Genomic DNA, 18,911 nt, shown 5'->3' with positions numbered 1-18,911 from the left:
TTTACTTCAGCACCAATCAGTTCAGTTCAGCTCATAATCTCCTTCTCTCATAAAATATTCAATTCAGCTCAGTTCAGTTCAGTTTACTTCAGCACCAATCAGTTCAGTTTAGCTCATAATCTCCTTCTCTCATAAAATATTCAATTCAGCTCAGTTCAGTTTAGTTCAGTTCAGCTCCAATCAGTTTAGTTCAGCTCCAATCAGTTCAGTTTAGTTCAGTTTAACTCTTATCAGTTCAGGTCAGCTCAGTTCAGTACATGTGAATACTCCCTCCGTTTTTAAATATTTGCTCCATTTCTCCATGCGTGGAGTTTTATGAGAAATTGGAGAAATTAATAAAATATGAAGGTAGTGGGGTAGTTGAGAAAATAAAAAATTATAAAAAGCAAAAGTAGTGGAAGAATAAGAGGAGAGAGAGTATTTTGTTAGGTTCATTAAGTGTGAGAAATGAATTAAATATTGCAAAAGCTTTCCATAAAAGAAAATGGAGCAAGTATTTAAAAACGACCGGAAAAGAATAGTGGAGCAAGTATTTAAAAACGGAGAGAGTATGCCGTAAATAACAATAGATTTTACATTGATACCCTTTAAATTATATATATAATTCAAAAAAGAAAAAGCCAAACCCCAATTGGAAAAGCAGAGCAGCAAAGCAATAGTAGCAGTAAGCAGGGCACCACCGCATCAGGTGGTTGCGGCAGAGGAAGTAGCACAGCACCACAAAATGCGCAGGGTTGCGCTTTCTCCTTCTTCAATCTTCTTTCTAATCAGGCGTTTTTCTCTCAACCCTCTTTTTCCCAACTCCCCTTTTCTCCATACACCCTGGTACTCTCTCTCTCTCCTTTCACTCTTGCGCTTTCTTGTTGTTTATTAAACCTTTTCTTAATTAAATTACAAGTTTTATTAGCATTTGATTACACTAGTTACTTTAGTTCTCTCTGTTTGAGGGATTTTAATTTTGGGTTCTAATTTTGTTTTTATTTGCTTAAGGTTATTTGCTATGATGGGTTAATTTTTGTTATTGATATGATTTATGTTATCATTTCTTGTGATTGTATTGGGTACAATGGGATTAATGTTTACATGTAAATTGGGAAGGATTTTTTGGATTAAGATGAGATGCTTATTTAGGTGAAAATTTTATTGGAAATTTTGACTCCTGGGTTCTGAAGCTTGTGTTGCAGCATTTTAGTTATGTTTCACACAAATTACATACTCCCTGAAAGTAATGGTCACAAAGTATGAAAGTAATGGTCTTGTATTCTATTTTAAGATGTTTTGAGAAAGTTGTCATGGTTTATAAATTTGGGCTAATGATTTACTACCATTGTTTTGTTACTATGTGCTTCTGTCTAAATTATGTGGTGCAAAGAGCGTGCAAGTTTTATATTTTACTTCTAATGTAGTGAAACGTTTTCGATCCTTAATTATGAGGGATCGAGATAATGTGACACCAAAGGGTCATTGTTGTCTATGTTTGGAAAGTGATTTAGGGTCTTCTCTATTGTTGCTGTATTTATCACCGCTAAAAGGTTGTTACTTCAAACTATGAAATGTATCAGGAATTCAGGACGCTAATGTTGGGTGCGGTTTACTTTTTTAATATAACTCTCAAACCTATAATACACCATATGTTTTCTTTTTGTGGGTTTGGGATGTGTTGAACTTTATGTAGGTTGCTTTTGTGGCTATGCTAATGTCTCATTTTATACTAGCTTCCCTATAGTTCTACCCAAGGATTTCGCCCAAGATCCTCCTTTAGGGCCACTCCTTCGAGTTTCCTCTATTTCAGGCTACCGAGGCTTCCACAGTAGTCTGTTTTTGGACAGCGCTAGTACTGATGCAGATACCTTAAAGAAATCTGAGAGAAGCTCTACTTCACAGGATGCATCTACAAAGGTAAAGAGGAAAAAACTAAAGGGAAAGAGAGCAGTTGTAAGGTGGCTAAAGCACTTCAGGTGGAAGAAGAAGAAGGAGCATCAGAGGATGACTGCTGAAGAAAAGCTCTTATACAAGCTAAATAAGGTCAGCTGCTACATTCTTCCATTCTTTTCCTCCTTTCTGCTGTTCTGCATTTGAACATTTCAATGCTTGTTATTTCAATGTTTTATTACTTTAATACAAAAAGAATGAAAAGTGCTTAAACAGGAAGATGTTTCTGCGTCATGTGGCATTTACTAATCCCAATACAGGATGTTGGAATTTGCCTCTATCTTAAGAGTGATGTGCTTACAACTTTTGCATCTCATAATCTTATTCTTATACTGTTTTCTGTGCAATGTAACATCCTTTATAATGCGTGTGTATTGACTTCCAAGTATGGCATATTGCATTTTTTTTTTATATAATTCTGTTCTCTCATGACAAGCGTAGATTAAGAGAGGGAAGGACTGGGGATGGAAGGGTTTGACATGTGTATTTCTATTAAGGGTGAAGCAACTGCTTATTTTTGTTCTGTGCCGACTTCGTCTTTAAACATTATGCTTTCATCTAGCTGTTACAAGTTGGTTGTTAAATCTCAAAAGGGAAATTTGTCACTCGTAAGCTTGCTTGAGTATACAAATTAGCTTACAGTATTCTTTGTCCTTGCTCATGCTTTTTCACAGCCCCCCTTCCCCCTAAACAAAAATAATTGAGCTGTCTCTGACTTAGCTTCAGTGCAGGCTAGGAAAAAAGAAGAAAGACTTGTTGAGGCACTGAAGAAGTTAGAGCCAAAAGAGTGGTCAGAGGCAACTCATGATCCCGAGGTGTTGACGCCAGAAGAGCATTTTTACTTTTTGAAGATGGGCCTCAAGTGCAAGAACTATGTTCCTGTCGGTAGAAGAGGGATATACCAAGGTGTAATCCTCAACATGCATTTACATTGGAAGAAACACCAAACACTACAAGTAATTGTAAAGACATTCACTCCTCAAGAAGTTAAGGAGATAGCTACTGAATTAGCAAGATTGACTGGTGGAATCGTACTAGACATTCAAGAAGAGAACACGATAATCATGTACAGGGGAAAGAACTATTCACAACCTCCAGCAGAAATAATGTCACCACGTGTGACCCTTCCTAGGAAGAAGGTAATATATGTTATTGTAATGTTCTCATGTTTGATCATTTCATATCATGAATCAGGTTTTTGGCAAAAATAAAAATACTACGATATGTTTGTTATTTCTATTCCTGATGATAAAGATGGTGTTTTTTTTTTTTTTTTTTTTGTTTCTTTTTTTAGGGCTCCTTGGTTGTTTGTCTGCTTCTACATCAAGATAAATTTTTAGTTCATAATATCAGGCTGTAGAGTGTATAATAAAATTTCAATTTGCGTCGTATTATGCTAGCAAATTGTTGGTGGTGTCAAAGATTCAATGGGTACATTACATAGTGAAACTTTTATTCCTAGGAAAATTTAAAGTACGGATTATAACAATCAAAGCTGTGGGGTACCTCATAAAGATCAAACCAAAGCTCAGGATACTAGTGAAAATTTACACAAGCGGACAAGCCTGTCAAGCATCTCTTAGTAATCCTCATATATACTTCATTTATTCGTACATGACTTTTATGGCTTTTCATTGAACAGTTTGATGCAATACGTGATGTTTGCTTTCTTGAAGAACTTGGTATTGTGTTAAATTATTCTATTGCTCTACAATGACCTGTTGTGTCGAAATTCCTAATTATTCTATTGCTCTACAATGACCTGTTGTGTCGAAATTCCTTGAAAATCTTTAATTTTCATATCTTTACACCAGACTTTTAAAAATATTGAAATATTCTTCTTGAACATTGAGTTACTCTATAGCCTTATTTGACAAACTCAGAATCAGAAGTATAATTTTGTTGTAATGCTGCTGGGCATAATTTTATGGACAGATCAGGGAGAGTGCCTCTTAGCTCACTAATAGATGAATGTTTAATTCTTTATAGGCATTGGATAAATCTCAGTATAGAGATTCTTTGAGGGCTGTTAGAAAATATATTCCGAGGCTTGAGCAGGAACTTGAGCTGCTCCGCGCACAGGCTCAAAACAAAGAGAATCATGCTTCCGAGCTAGCTGAAAATCCTACAATTATATCATCTGATACGCATGATATTTCTTCTGCTCCCTTATCAAGCCTGGAGTCGCCCCCTTCAAACAAACTTAGAGAATTGATGGATCAATATGATAAAACTGTGGAGGATGATGATCCATTCACAGATGAAAGCGTGAACTCAGATTCAGAAGATTTATCTGACATTTTTGAGACAGATTCAGATAGTGCAGAAAATGTAGAGCAGCCTCTATACTTACATGAGTTCGATAAATTACCTGCCAAGATTACTGACACAGAAACATTTGCGAAAGATCTCCGTCAGATGTCAGTAGACTCAAAAAAGACTGAAATATCAAGTGAGAACGTTGACCTAGCTGATTTTGATGAGGTTGACCAGGTCTTTTTGCGAGCAGCTGAACTTTTGAAAAAGAAGAGACGATGAAGGTAAGACAATCAGATAACAAGGCTGTTGTGGAAATTCCCTTTTCTGCTGTATTGACACATGAAATCATTTTGATCTACATTTAGGGATATAGGTCATATAGCTATGCATGATGTGTGTCAGTGTGTGTATGAAGATGCCCAACAACGCAACATTAACTTGCTAATCCTCTGATTCTCTCAACATTTGATTAATTGGAAGCAGGCAATTTCTTGAACATATTTACATTTTTTTGTAATATAATACAGTAGTTGGTTTAAAAATCAAACCCCATATGTATTGATCAATTTTTCAAATAAATTGCTCCTCTTCCTTTCTGTATAGCTGTCTTGAGGAGTATTTAGTAAATTGAGATGTAATCTTTTCCCACTGAGCTTTTCGATCTCCTGCTTTTTTATTATTATGAAGGGCAAATGGAGGCCTCATTTATGGTAGATTGTTGCTGAAACTTTTTACTTTTTACTTGTCAAGTGCGTGTAGCACTAGATAGAAGTGGATGGAGGAAGGGGATCTTTGTGGATGACCACCAGAGATAAATTCTAGGTTCATGCAGTCGACCCCACCTTTTTGGGGATTAAACTTTGCTGTTCACTTGGTGGTTTTGATAGAGTATTTCATGAAGTTGCTTTTCTGTAAATTTGAATTTCTTAACCAATGGCTAGTGCTCTAACTCCTAATGCTTTGACACTTTCAGATTACAGAGTGGATGGCCATGATAATGTCAAAGTTGAGGAATTCTTTCAGCAAATCAAGGATTCTGTTTGTCCTTCAGTGCCATGGCCTTCAGTGAGGTGATGACTCGGTATGTCTGTGGGGCAAATGGTGAAGGTTTCTGCAGTTAGCGAAGATCTGAAGTTCCAAAAGGTTGGCCAGATCTGTTAACGTATAAACCTTTGGAGAAGTTCTTGTGCAGTAACTCTCAACAGCAATGTTGTACGAAGAAGCAATTTAATTGAGTTGGGCTGGGATCCATAATTTGATGAAGGTTGGACGGTATCCAAACCATGCTAATTATATCCGTGAGCACAGAACACCTTACCTATTTTTTAGAAGCTGAAAAAGTGTTACTCGGATAATGACGTACTTCTACTTCCGTCGTCATATTGCATGCTGGATTGGAAAACAAGGATGCGGTTGACTATAGATACGTAGATATTTGAGGATAACTGAGCTAATTTGGTTGAAATGTGCCTATTGTGTTAACATACATGATGTGGGGGAATACCGAAGATGCTACTGAAGTCATGGATCAGCAGGGGAAGACCTCAACAACCCTATTTTTTTTGCAATTTCCTCTGTGAACTGTACTTTTACAACCTTAATATTGGCGAATACTTCTGCTGAAGCTGGATTTGCAGAAAGTGTTCAACGTTTCAATCTGAAACAGGAATCCTGATATAATCGATGAACATAAACAGTCATGTTAGTTAAGAGGTTTTACTTAAAAGACTACCCGCGGTCTTGAGAAGAGCATAGATGGATGAATCCTCCATCTCTAGTGGTATTGAGAATTTGAGATGTAGCTTATTAGCCTGCCTAATGACAGTTTTTGACTTCTGATAACAAACATCAGACTTGTTTCGGAATAATATTTTGAAAAATTCTCTTGAAGTTGTAATATGTGTATCTTTGATGGAAAAATAAATCTCACAATCAGTTAGGTTAATCCACACTACCAAAATTAGAGTTGACTTAGTGAAAATGAGTTAATTTGTAAAATTCAGTTTCAATAAACACAATTTTTAATGAGCACAATATTTTTCATTCCAATACAAATGAGGTAAAAACAATGGAACTTTCAAAGTGACATTATTTTACACCTATCAATCTAAGGTCTCTTCAACCAATGAGGTCTTGACTTAGTGGTTAAGATTGATGATTAGTCGTATGTGGTCTAAAACTTTAAACCCCCAACCTTGAGCCGAAAATAACACCTTGTTTTAATACCCATGCCATTTAAATTGTCATGATTTACTTTGTATGTAATACACGTAATAAACTAATAATCATATGAGATCTTATTGGCTCGGATCGCAAAGTCCGAACTGGAACTACTCTAGCAAGTTAGCAGCAGGCCAGCAATAGTCACACCGTGCAGCATCAACCCACGCCATGGCAGCTCGCTCTCTCCTCCTCCATCTCAGACGGTAGTTCTTTCTCTTTCTCTCTCATCTTCCATTTTCAACATTTAGCTCAATTTCTCAAACATTTCTCTCAATTTTGCAGAAAAATCATCACAATTACAAATAGCAGTAACACCAAAATCAATGCGAAATTTCTGAGTTCCAATTCAACTTCCGACGCTTTATCAACCGAAACCCTAGAATTCGAAGATTATTCTCAACAAATTTCCGACGATTTGAAGAGTCGGATCTTCCGTCTTCGACTTCCTAAACGAAGCGCCACTAATATTATTCAGAAATGGATCAATGAGGGTAATTCTGTTACTCTCCCTCAACTCCGTCAAATTTCGAGAGACCTTCGTAAATCTAATCGCTATAAGCACGCTCTTGAGGTATTTTTCCTATATTTTTGTTGAATTTTTGGTCTATTCAGCTTATCATATATATGTATAATTAGATTTATGGCATTGAATCATAAAGAACTAGAATTTCAAGCTATTTTGTAAGTAGTATAATTAGGTAAATGAAGGGAAAACATCTAAGTGAATTGCACCCAATGATATAGATTATAGACTAGTCACCTTTTGGAGTTGGTTAATGGATTGGGTTAGGATAGCTAGATTTCATATTATATAGTGTGTTTGGGTGAAGGGGTACCAATTTAGTTGATTAGTTTGCTGGAACATAGAGCCTTCTATTATGGGGATATTGAATTAGACTATTATGTCATTGGGTCTGTAAGATGAGTTATGCAAGAATTGATTTAGCTCTAAACTTTTTGGAATCTTGGTGTCTCGTTTCGTCTTTATACGTAGTATATTACTTCATATGACGATAATGGTTGATTACAGAAAAGTTGTGGTGTTGCAAGTGGTAGTCTCTGATGTTGAGGGAATTCGCCAATGTCTATTGTAGAGACAGCAGACTAAAGAAGGCAAGAGAGTTAATTGCTTCCGAGTCATTATGGATACTAAAAAAGTATTAGTCTTGATTCTGAAACCAAATGAAATTATATTAGATTTTTGAATATGGCTGTGATTCAGGTTCCAACAAGGAGAGGTTCTACTATGATGTCCATGTGTGGTCTGTGTGTTAGATGGTGTGCGTGTTTTGTATTGCTGTCAATTTTGTAACCTTGCTGAAATGAGGGATATGTTAGAATATTTATGAGTCTTGTGAGATTTGAAGCTTCATGGTGTTTCTGGCTTTCTGCTGTGAATAATAAATACTCTGAATATCACTTCTTTATTTGGGGAAATAGTTTCAGGGGAGTACTGAGTAGAAACATAAGCTGCTTAATTTTGGCACAGAAGTTGAAGTATACACTCGTATGCTTTATGATTTTAAGCTTGTACTACTTAAAGATGGCCATATGATTGTGTTGTTTGATTTAGGCATCAGCAGCTTCAACTATTTTTGTAAAATTTACAGAATAAACCTGGTTTGAAGACTTGAAGTTTTTGAGTTTCTTGACCCTGTCTTTGTTATCATACAATGTAAGTATTTTTATTAAAATATAAAAGTTCCCAGTAAGCTGGTTTAAGAATACAACTGTCTCAGGGATAAAGAAACCAGAAATCACCCATAATTTCCATTGGATAGTGCCTTTTTATTGGGGAAAATATCTTAAAACCTGCTAATGGATGACTGGATGTACTGCTGCTGTGGAATGTGCCAAATTCACATTTCTGTCCTGACTTTAGTATCAAAACATGTTGTAGCTCTTTCTTTGGACGTACTCAACTTTATAATTGTCTCCCAGCTTTTATTTTATTTATTTTGGGAAGAATATTAATGATGGCAAATGCCTTGCAGTTATGCTTAGATATTTGAGTCAGAGAGCCTATATGTCTGCACTGTACCATCTTATTGACTTGGAGTGGTATAAAGGCTTCTTTTATTAGACTTCCATGAAGCACTATCTAGAATGGGTTATTATTGATAGTAATTTTAGGATATCAAGAATGGTTATATAACTGAGATGAGCAAGGTAGATAGGCCTCATACAGTGATACCGAAGAAATCAGAAGAGTTGACCTTTAACTTGTGTGAGCTATTTTAAAATGACTTATGGCAATTTCCCTTGACTACGTCTGATGAGAATAGGTCTAGAAATTATTGTTTTAAGATGGAAGAAAGAGAATTTATGGTTGATTCTGCCATTGTGGTCTAGTGTGTGGTCATCAGGGCAACACGTAAGAAGTTGTAAGAATGATGTTATATGAGTACTTGTTTCGTTATGGCTACTATGAAAATAAGTAGTCCCAAGATGCGAACTAGCTTCTTCTTCTTCTTTCTTCTTCTTTTTTTTTTTTTTTTTTTTTTGTAGGAATTCTGTGCTGCAAAGATGTTAGTTAATTCTGAATTTTAGTATTGCTATATTTGCTAACCATCTGCTCCTAATACTCATACTTCTCTGTGAATGGCATTTTGTGTTATAATTTTTCACAGTTAACTGTTATAATGTGTTATGTCCTTTTCTTTATATATCGCACGATTCCTTATGACGATTCATGTTAGCCGACTTCTTGTTGTTGTAACTGTTGTCACAAATGAGTGAAAAAAGTTCATGGCCAATATTATTAGGCATATAAGAGAGGGCCAAAGATCCCAATCTGTTTTCATACCCCCCATGTATACTGTGCCAAATCTTCCTGTTAAAATACAGTGGCTAGTCTTCAATTATGCTGTGAAATATCCAATGATTGTCATTGTTTCCGTTGCCTTAATGTTGGCTTCATTTTATGGTAGAGAGCACACTTTACTTTCTTTTTGCTTCACGTTCTTCTGTTTTTATGTTGCTAATTGAGATTGTTCTGACCTTTTCTGACTAATATACATGGTAGTATTATTTTACTTAAGTGCTTTGTGATGCTCGAGCTAATGGTCAGTTAACTAATGATTTGTTACCATACAGATAACAGAATGGATGGTTTCTCATAATGAATTCAAGTTATCTGATTCTGACTATGCTGTTCGCCTTGATTTGATGACAAAAGTTTTTGGAGTTGATGCTGCTGAAAGATATTTTGAAGGTCTTCCACATGATGCTAAAACAAATGAAACATACACAGCTCTACTCCACTGCTATGCATGTGCTAAATTAACTGATAAAGCCGAGGAGCTTTTTCAGCGTATGATGGAGTCAGGTCTATCCTTCCATGCCATTACCTACAATGAGATGATGACTTTGTACATGTCTGTGGGTCAAATGGAGAAGGTTTCTTCAGTTATTGAAGAGCTGAAACGCCATAAGGTGGCACCAGATCTCTTTACTTATAACCTTTGGATAAGCTCTTGTGCTGCAACTCTCGACATTGATGGTGTCAGAAGCGTTCTATCTGAGATGAGCCAAGATCCTCACTCTGATGATGGTTGGGTGACGTACCGAAACCTTACTAACATATATATTACAACGGGCCAACTTTCCAGCTCTGGGGGTAGCTCTCTTGTAGAAGCTGAAAAGATTGTTACTCAGAGAGAATGGATTACCTATGATTTCCTCATCTTACTTCATGCTGGCTTTGGAAACAAGGATATGATTGACCAGATATGGAAATCCTTAAGAATGACTAAGCAAAAAATGATTGGTCGCAATTATGTGCCCATCTTGTCTTCATATTTGATGCTAGGCCATATTGAAGAAGTAGAAGAAATAATAGATCAATGGAAGAACTCCACTTCAGTTTTTGATAGATCCCTCTGTGATAGATTGGCGAATGCTTTTGTAGAAGCTGGATTTATAGAAAGAGCTGAAACTTTCCGTTCCCTTTTGAATGAGAAAGATGATGCTATCAGTGAATCGGAATAGGCACAAAGTAGCTATGGTGGGTGAAAAGTAGGCAGATGAGTCCTGCTACTCAGGTGTGGCGTTTTTGAAGCCCGCCTGATGACAGTTTTGATAAAAGCCAGCAGATAAATTAATTTTTTTTTGAAAGAATCTCCCTTCAATGTATTTGTCATCGATCATGTACTACTCTTGTTTCGAATCTTCCATCTTTGGTAAATGAAACTATTTATCATTATTGGCTAGTAATAATGAGCAAAAATTGTATGAGTACAACGACGATCATGCTTTGCTCTATCATACTGTCGTATTGTGATTTTATGTGTAAGAAAGTGTTGTTGGTCATATGAGGTTTTGTCTTTCAAAAAATAAAAATATGAGGTCTTGTATTAATCTTTGGTATATATATTTACAATATAACTGTTTATCATTTTTATCTCTATTATACAAGTGAGGGCTTTGGTAGTTTGGTCATTTGGTGTCCACCTAAATATACAATAATACCTTTTATAGCTCAATGTTAATGTTGGAAAAAAAAAAAAAAAAAAACAATTGCCTTGAATGGAACGATAAATAATTGAAGGTGATAATTACAATTAAAATGAAAAGTAATCATTGGCAAATCAATCATAATTGACAAGTTAAAATTGACATTAGTTCTTCAAATAATTGTCACCAACTTAAGGAATAATAAATTATGGCACTATTATGACAATTAAGAAGATTTTATCAATGATTATTTCAGCTTTGTGAATAGATATGAATAATTATATTACTAAAATTATGAATACACAAACTTTCCCCTTTATATTATTGCTATTATTATTTTTATTTACCGATTCGTTTTACACAATCTTCCATCTCATCCCTCATTCATTGAAAGTGCAACATTATATGCATTGAATCAAATTTCCTAAAGCATACACACAAATTTAATATTTTCCATAATTGAAGCTATTTAATTTTTTTAAAAAAAAAACTTTTCACGCGCTATATAACACACATTCATCATTAAATTTCCTGCCAACTACAAATCTACAATTACACCTTACCAATTTAATCCTAATGTATAAGTGTATAACAACTCCGCACATAATGAATTTGCCTCAAATTATCATTACAATTTAGAACTCACTTTTTTAAAACACGAAAAATATTCTAAAAACATTTCATTATCTAAAACCAGTCATATGCAAAGTCATAATATGTCAACCGTCCACTCATTAAATTGTATGCTAATCAAATCCACTAATGGGAAAATCCGATTTGATACAACTCAATCCAATTTGATACTCAACTCAATCTGATTTGATATAATTCAATCCCTTATATTTAGCCCTAATCTTCTCCTTGAGAAGAAATTCTTACAAAGCAAATGAAAAATTAAACGTTAAGCCCCACCATAGAAATACGCAAATGTTCCATCTCACGGGCTCCTCGAAGTCCCACAAATTTCCATACTAAAGAAGACTACTGTACTCACTGAATACAGTATTCCCAGTAATTATTAGCACCTCTCATACTCCTTTTTCTCACTCTTTTCTTCTCTTCTACACTCTTCATTTCACTTACCTTTCTTTTCACTCTTCTTCTATCAAAGGTATTCTCTTTCCTGCTTTTCTTTTCTTTTTGATTTTTGGTTCATTTGATTGATTGATCTTTGATGTTATAATCTTGTTTTTGTTTCTGGGTTTGTTGATTTTGTTGTTGTTTGGTTGTATAGGTTTGTGGAAGAATTACTGAGTTGGTGATCTGAAATGGGTGTTACTAAGAGAATTAAAAAGTTATCTGATTTTCAAGGTAGGCTAATACCCTTTTGTTTTCAATTTAACTTCTTTTTTTGTGGGATTTATTGCTGATTTATTATGGTAGTTTAGTATTTTGATTTGGGTCTTTTTTTCACCCTGGGTTTTCTTCAGAATTTGATCAACAATGGAGGGTTTTGATGCGTTGGCTTTGGGTTGGTGGCGGGTTCTTGCTCCAATGATAAAGAAAGAATTTGGTTTCTGAACTTTTGCTTTTCAGAAAATTATGTCCATTATATTGATGAATTAGTTATAGCATTAGTTTGATTTAATTTGTAGTTTGATGTAATTTGCTAATTGTTATTAGTGCAACAATGCAATGGTAAGTTGAGTAGTGATTACTGATTAGTTAGAGTGAGTGTAGGGAGTAATTGACAATGTGGACTGATGAATGATTTTTAGTAATTTAGGATTTAGATGAAGTCGCCGAGTAAGAAAAGGAAGGGAGTTGAGGAGCTATTGAATGGTGGGAGATATACTTCGTCAATAGCATATTATAGGTCTCATGTATCGTTGGAAGATTACTCTAGGCTAAGAAAAAGGGGAAAGGAAGATGTAGTTAGAGATGATTGTAGATTGTCCGAGAGTAGAGTGAGTGGTGTCGTTACTGCTCCACCTTACGGTAGCTTGCCTTCTGGGTCACCTACGAGAGGTATTAAAAGGAAAATAGGTTGTATAGATGCAGCTACCAGAACAGGAAGGAAGAAAAAGATTGAGCAGGATTATTATTTGGGTGCTACGATTGGGAAAGGGAAATTCGGGTCTGTGAGAATGTGCTGGAGCAAAGCAAGTGGTGAGGTGTTTGCGTGTAAAACTTTAGCCAAAGGGGAAGAACCTGTGCATCGAGAGGTGGAGATTATGCAACATTTGTCTGGACATGTGGGCATTGTAACACTCAAGGCAGTGTATGAGGATGTTGAATCTTTCTATCTTGTGATGGAATTTTGCCCTGGTGGGAGATTGCTTGACCAAATGGCAAGGGAAAGGCAATATTGTGAGCAGCAGGCCGCTAACATACTAAGAGAACTTGTTATGGTCATCAAGTACTGTCATGATATGGGTGTTGTTCATCGTGATATAAAGCCAGAGAATGTTCTTCTTACATCCTCAGGGGGCTTGAAGCTTGCAGATTTTGGCCTGGCAGTTAGGATTGTTAATGGTAAGTGGGCTCCTAAATTATTATGCTTGATGCTGCATTTAAGAGCTTTACATGTTAGGTCTTCTTCATTGCAATTTCTGCTCATCAATTTATAAGCATCACTTTCGATTCGTATGATTTGTGCTTTTAAATACTTTGTATATTTTATGTAAATTTCTATAAAGGTATGAAGTCTGAGGTCATATTGTTGTGAACTCGAAGAAGTGGCAATCCTGGATTTTGTTCGTGTCATGTATGTCTTTGTTGATGTGGTATGTTTGTCAATTATCTGCTGTTCACATGATCACATCTCTCTCCAATCAACAGACATACACTAGGGGGGAATGGGGATAGCGACTAGATAGAGAGAGGAGAGAAAAAAATGCAATATATAATTTTTTTTACTCTTTGATGTCTCCTTTCAGGTCAGAGCTTGTCTGGTGTGGTTGGAACTCCAGCTTATGTTGCTCCTGAAATTTTGGCGGGTGAATATTCAGAAAAGGTGGATATCTGGAGTGCTGGGGTGCTTCTTCATGCACTTTTGATTGGTGTTTTACCCTTTCAAGGAAGCTCTTTAGAAGCTTGTTTTGAGTCCATCAAGAGTGTAGATCTTAATTTTGATAGTGGCTTATGGATAACAGTTTCACAGCCTGCTAAGGATTTAATTGCTCGTATGCTAACAAGAGATGTTTCAACAAGACTATCTGCCAATGAAGTACTAAGTAAGTTCCAGTCTTTCTTATTGGTCTTCCACTGCAAAGTCTAGCACCCTCTTCTGCTTGTTTCATATGTTTTAGATTGACAATAGTCACATATATTTGATGTGAAAAAATGACAAATGAAATTGGAGGATCTTATGTTTAGAGTTACGGTGGATTTCTCTTTTTTCTTTCTTGTTCAATTTGTAGATTTGATGGCAGGTCCATTCGAGTACATATACATATAGCAGAGTTATCAGTGGTAAAGAAAAAAAAAAAGGGACCCTTGAAAGATAATATTTTCTTAGTATTATCCTCAAGTATTTGTAATCCTTCCCCTCACCTTGATCATCTGATCTTTAATGAGTTTCTGTTTCTATTTCTGTTCCTATTTTATATTTGTTTCTCTGCCACGTAGGATAAGACCGAATTTTATGTTTCCATATCATTTCCCATTTTCATATCTGCTTATGTGCTACATAAATTGTGACCGAATCCTATGTTTCCATTTCTAATTCATATTTATGAGTTGTTTGAGTGGGACTCGGGAGGGGAGGTTTTTGAGAGCAAGCCGTCAACAGAGGCAGTTAGCACCTCCTTGTTTAGTATCGAATCACTATATCTATATTTATGAGTGTTTAGACTATCATTGTAGTTGGTTAGACTGATAGTTTAAGCTTGTAAAATCAAGTTAACTAGCTACGGAGCATGTTTGCAGTGGAGATGGTGACAGTCTATGAGAGGTGAACTGGAGGCAGCTAAACTTTTTGCAGATTTAAAGCTGAGTTAGTTGTGATGTACATACGAATCTAGGGTATTGGGCCTATTGGCTAGTTGGGAGGATGGTAAATCTATCTATGATGCTAAAGTTGTTTTCACTCTTGGAATTTATGCATGCTTGGTCATTTTTGGTTGCCGGTGTAGAAGAATTGATGATGTTGGTGCTGTAGCAAATGAGATATATTTGGGGTTGATATTAATTGTGCTTCTCATTGTTTAGTTGTGTATGCTTGTTAACTAGAATAATGAAGATTGCAACCATTATGGTTGCTGCGAGTCAAGTAATTCAACTTTAGAGTGTTTCTTTTGATAGTGAGATTGCACAAGTCAATAAGATTTAGCACATTTTCTTATTTTGCAGAAAGTTAAGAAATGAGGAAAAAAGTTGTTTGTTAAGGCTTGCTTGGAATGCGATTAATCATGATGGGCAGAAGGGAGGTAATAAAGAGGCTAAGAATGGGTGGAGGTGGTTAGTAATTTTGGTGAAAAAGAGAGAGGAAGAGAAGATAATAGATTACCCCCAATTCAGGGTTTTTAAGTACACCCCTGCTTCTGGGGCCTAGGTATAAGAATTACCCTCAAAATAAGGGTAATAATCTCCCATCACGGCCTCTTCCTTCAAGCATTACTACCCCCACTCGATTACTTATCACTTCTTATTGCCTGTCCTAGAGGAAACATCTTTACTCCTCAACAACACCCCCCCCCCACCCCACCACCTCCTCTCTCACCCCAGCTCGTAATGTTAGTTAGAGTAAAATCCATTAACTGCTGGTCATGTTTTGATTGATTATTTCCATCTCTTTTATCTTCAGCTATTTGTGCTATTTGGCAATATAAGTGTGATGGTACGAAAAGCCATTATCAACTTAATTGGTGAATTTGCTTGTGTGTGCTCATGTTATGGTGCTCTAATACAATGTTCTATTTGTGACAGAACATCCATGGCTTTTGTTCTATGCTGATCCACCTTTGAAGACACTGACCCTTAAGTTAACACCGAGCAAAAGTAGGAGAATGACTGCACGTGACGTGACTGTAAAAAAAAGGAATGAATCAGAAAATAAACAGGACAAGCCAGCTTATTCACACAGAGTTGACTCAGACAATGACTCGTCGACAAGCAGGTCGACTAGTTCTTCGTTCAAGTTGGAAGAGGACAGTGGATTAGTGGATGCTCTTGCAGTTGCAGTTTCCTGCATGAACATAACTGAAACTAAGAGGATTAGGTTATGCAACCCACCGACTATTTCTATTTCACATGAGTGTTCATCTAATATAAAAACTAATCTCTGTACAGCTTTCTGATTATTTCTAAAGTGTTGATAAACAGTTTTAAGCTACTGGGGTTAACTTAAGGTAATGTTAGCCACCTCATAGCTTAAATCAGAACTTAGGACTACCCTTATGGTATTAATCTTACCTGTTAATGCTTGTATTATTCGATAAGCGGGTTTTGACTCTTCTGTAATGTGTGCATATTTTCGTGCCAGTATGTGACTAGCTGAAGGACAGTTACCAATAGGATGTTATAATGTAACTTTAAAGTTAATATTACATGACTGTTTTTCCTTGGGTGCATCTTTTTACTCTTTTGTGCATTATATTCCCTTTTCCATATGCTGTCATTTTCGCAGCTGTTGTTTATATCCTGAGAAAGATTGAAGGATAGAACTTTAGAAAAATGAAACAATGTCTGCTTATGTAGTTTGAGTGCTTGGTCATCTTTACTGCTGTTTCTGGAAACAGAATGCTCCTGGGAGTCTTAGGGTAATAAAGGTAATCAAGATGTCCTAGAACTATGTCCAATATGTGTCCGAATTTCCCTCAGCTACGCCTTGCTGTCCGAGAGCTAGGCCTGCAAAAGAAAGAAGGTTAACTACCCCGGGGGTGTGACCCCGGGAAAGCCCCTCCGATGCTTAAGTCGGCGAACGTACTTTCTAGTGAGAGAAAGTAGAGAGAGAAAGAGCACTTTAGAGAGATAAAGTAGAGAGAGAAGATTAGAGAATTAGGAAAAAGTTACCATCATCAATGATTGGAGAGCTATTTATAGATGTACTTTCAGGTGGCAGAAGTTGTACTTAATTGGACAGATTAGGGGTAAATTTGTACTTTGCTCTGACTAATGATGGGCTGGATCATGGAGGGGTATTTTCGTAATTCCAGGTCACTGAGCTTAGGACAATGGACTAGGCCCAAACATTTAGCCCCACGCGTGATGTGGGAACGAGATCGCATGAAGTTCGGATATCACGCGGAATAGAGATGAGAGAAGTTGTAACATATGCTGAAGTAAATCCCGAGGTGTACCTGAGGGCTAAGATGAGCCCCGGGGGTTTCTGAGGGCTAAAAAGAGCCCTAAGCGACTTGCAAGGGTGAAAACCAGCCCCAAGCAATGCATAGAAGGTACTTTAATTCAGATGATTGAGCAGTTTTGAGAACTAAGCCTGATGATGGCTTGGGAGTAACTGATGAAATTTCCATTTGTGGAATATTTTTTTTTCAGGCCGAGCCTCAGGTATTTTGCTGAAGGCATGTCTTGTTTTCAATTTTGACTGAGCTAGAGACAATCTGATGATGATTCCCTTCTAATTAAGCTGGTAATCAAGCTTAATCCTTCAATGGTGACCTTCTGGGCTCAAGGATCACTTAGGCCCATTTGAACCAGGGTTTTGAGGAGTTGCTCTCTCCTTAGCTTGAACATATGAATTCCCACTATACTTGCACTTGCTTTTCACTCTTTTCATTTTCCTTAGAGAATTTTCAAAGAATTCCCCAAATTTTTCTCCCAAGTTCTTGAGAGTTTGAGTGTTCAGGTCACATCATTCAAGTTCATATCATAAAGTTCTTCCAAGTTCATCAAGATCTTCAAGAGGTATGTGAGAATTTTCACTTTTTGATTTATTTCTATAGATCCGAAAGCATGCCTAGGCGTTTTTGTACTTGGAATCTCTAAAATTTTGAATTTTGAACTGTCTTAACCTCGGGGTAGAATGGCTATGACCAGCCGAATTTAGGGATTTTTGCGGGTAATTTTCGAGTTTCTGAGGTTTGTGTAGTAATTTTCGAAATTTGGCTATGGGTGAGGGTGGTTATGGATTTCGGCCAGGAAGGTAATTGAATTTCATGATATTTTTTTTTTTTTAAAATAGTTTCGGGTATGCTGAGGTGAGGAGTGATGAGGGGGCCGAGGGATGTAGAGCAGGCCGAGAGAGGTTCTCACCTAGCCGAGGGAGTATGTCGCACAGCCGAGGGGGGTGCTGTGCGACTGAGGGGTGTTGTGCAACAAGTCGAAAGGGTCAACGGCGCACCAGCCGAGAGGGTCAGCGGCGTGCTGAGGGGGTATTAGGCGCCTAGGTGAAGAGAGATAGGGAAAGCCGAAAGAGCTATCCCTCAGGCTGAGGGGTTTCCCTTTTGTATATAGCTGATGAAAATAAGAGATGTGAGGACCGAGAGAGTAGGGGAAAACCGAGAGCTTTGTGAGCAGATCGGAGGGGTTTGACGCGGAGGTGAGAGGTCGAAAGCCTCGACCTTGCCCAGGCCGAGGGATGTGCCGATGTCCGAGGGGGTAGGCTTTGCGTGCTGAAGGGGTGAGTGTACGCTGGGCTCTCGGCCTAGCTGGGGGATGCCTAGCCGAGAGAGATGCGGGCTGATGCGAGAGTACCCGGGAGAAAGACAAAGGCGAGAGAGAGAGAAATATGCGGGAGAGAGAGAGTGATGCGAGAGAGCTGGGCTCGGTGCCGAGAGGAGTGTTGCGCACGGGCCGAGGGCCTTTGTGTGCGAGCCGAGGGGGTGAGGCTGAGAGATGGGAGTGAGACGCGGGAGAGAAAGTTGAGGCGGGGCGAGAGATGAGAAGGATGAGAAGAGAAAAAGCCGAGGGATGTGAGCTGCAGGCCGAGGGATCCGAAGGGGGGGATTCAGTGCAAGGCCGAGAGCTGTGAGTGCTTTTTTCGGGTTTATGCTCAAGTGATAACCCGGGGTGTGTAGAGTGAATGAAGAGCCGAGAGAGCGAGCAGCTGAGGGGATGACTGGTGCGCCGAAGGGGTATGCGGCGCATTAGACTGGCAATTCCGCGGGATTTAACATAGAATTTTTTGGGTTAAATTGGGA

At 37.4% G+C, this 18,911-nt stretch overlaps 3 protein-coding genes across 3 annotated transcripts; all 3 read left to right on the top strand.

Annotated features, from left to right (window-relative positions):
- Positions 1-619: 619 nt before the first annotated feature.
- LOC110738127 (uncharacterized CRM domain-containing protein At3g25440, chloroplastic-like) lies at positions 620-6,200 on the top strand. Its single transcript, XM_021918496.1, has 5 exons — positions 620-825; positions 1,716-2,025; positions 2,664-3,071; positions 3,922-4,472; positions 5,165-6,200. The coding sequence occupies exons 1-4, from the start codon at positions 725-727 to the stop codon at positions 4,468-4,470; spliced, it is 1,368 nt and encodes a 455-aa protein (XP_021774188.1). The 5' UTR covers positions 620-724; the 3' UTR covers positions 4,471-4,472; positions 5,165-6,200.
- Positions 6,201-6,312: 112 nt separating this feature from the next.
- On the top strand, positions 6,313-10,653 carry LOC110738118 (pentatricopeptide repeat-containing protein At5g09450, mitochondrial-like). Its single transcript, XM_021918488.1, has 3 exons — positions 6,313-6,617; positions 6,697-6,985; positions 9,511-10,653. Exons 1-3 carry the CDS (start codon positions 6,583-6,585, stop codon positions 10,402-10,404), a joined length of 1,218 nt encoding a protein of 405 aa, XP_021774180.1. The 5' UTR covers positions 6,313-6,582; the 3' UTR covers positions 10,405-10,653.
- Positions 10,654-11,765: 1,112 nt separating this feature from the next.
- Positions 11,766-16,390, top strand: LOC110738108 (serine/threonine-protein kinase PEPKR2-like). Its single transcript, XM_021918479.1, has 5 exons — positions 11,766-11,980; positions 12,104-12,180; positions 12,300-13,344; positions 13,749-14,045; positions 15,739-16,390. Exons 3-5 carry the CDS (start codon positions 12,603-12,605, stop codon positions 16,107-16,109), a joined length of 1,410 nt encoding a protein of 469 aa, XP_021774171.1. The 5' UTR covers positions 11,766-11,980; positions 12,104-12,180; positions 12,300-12,602; the 3' UTR covers positions 16,110-16,390.
- The last annotated feature ends 2,521 nt before the right edge of the window (positions 16,391-18,911 follow it).

The sequence above is a fragment of the Chenopodium quinoa genome, unplaced genomic scaffold (genome assembly GCF_001683475.1).
Source record: "Chenopodium quinoa cultivar QQ74 unplaced genomic scaffold, ASM168347v1, whole genome shotgun sequence".
Classification (NCBI taxonomy): Eukaryota; Viridiplantae; Streptophyta; class Magnoliopsida; order Caryophyllales; family Amaranthaceae; genus Chenopodium; species Chenopodium quinoa.
This window is presented reverse-complemented; position numbering and strand designations above follow the sequence as displayed.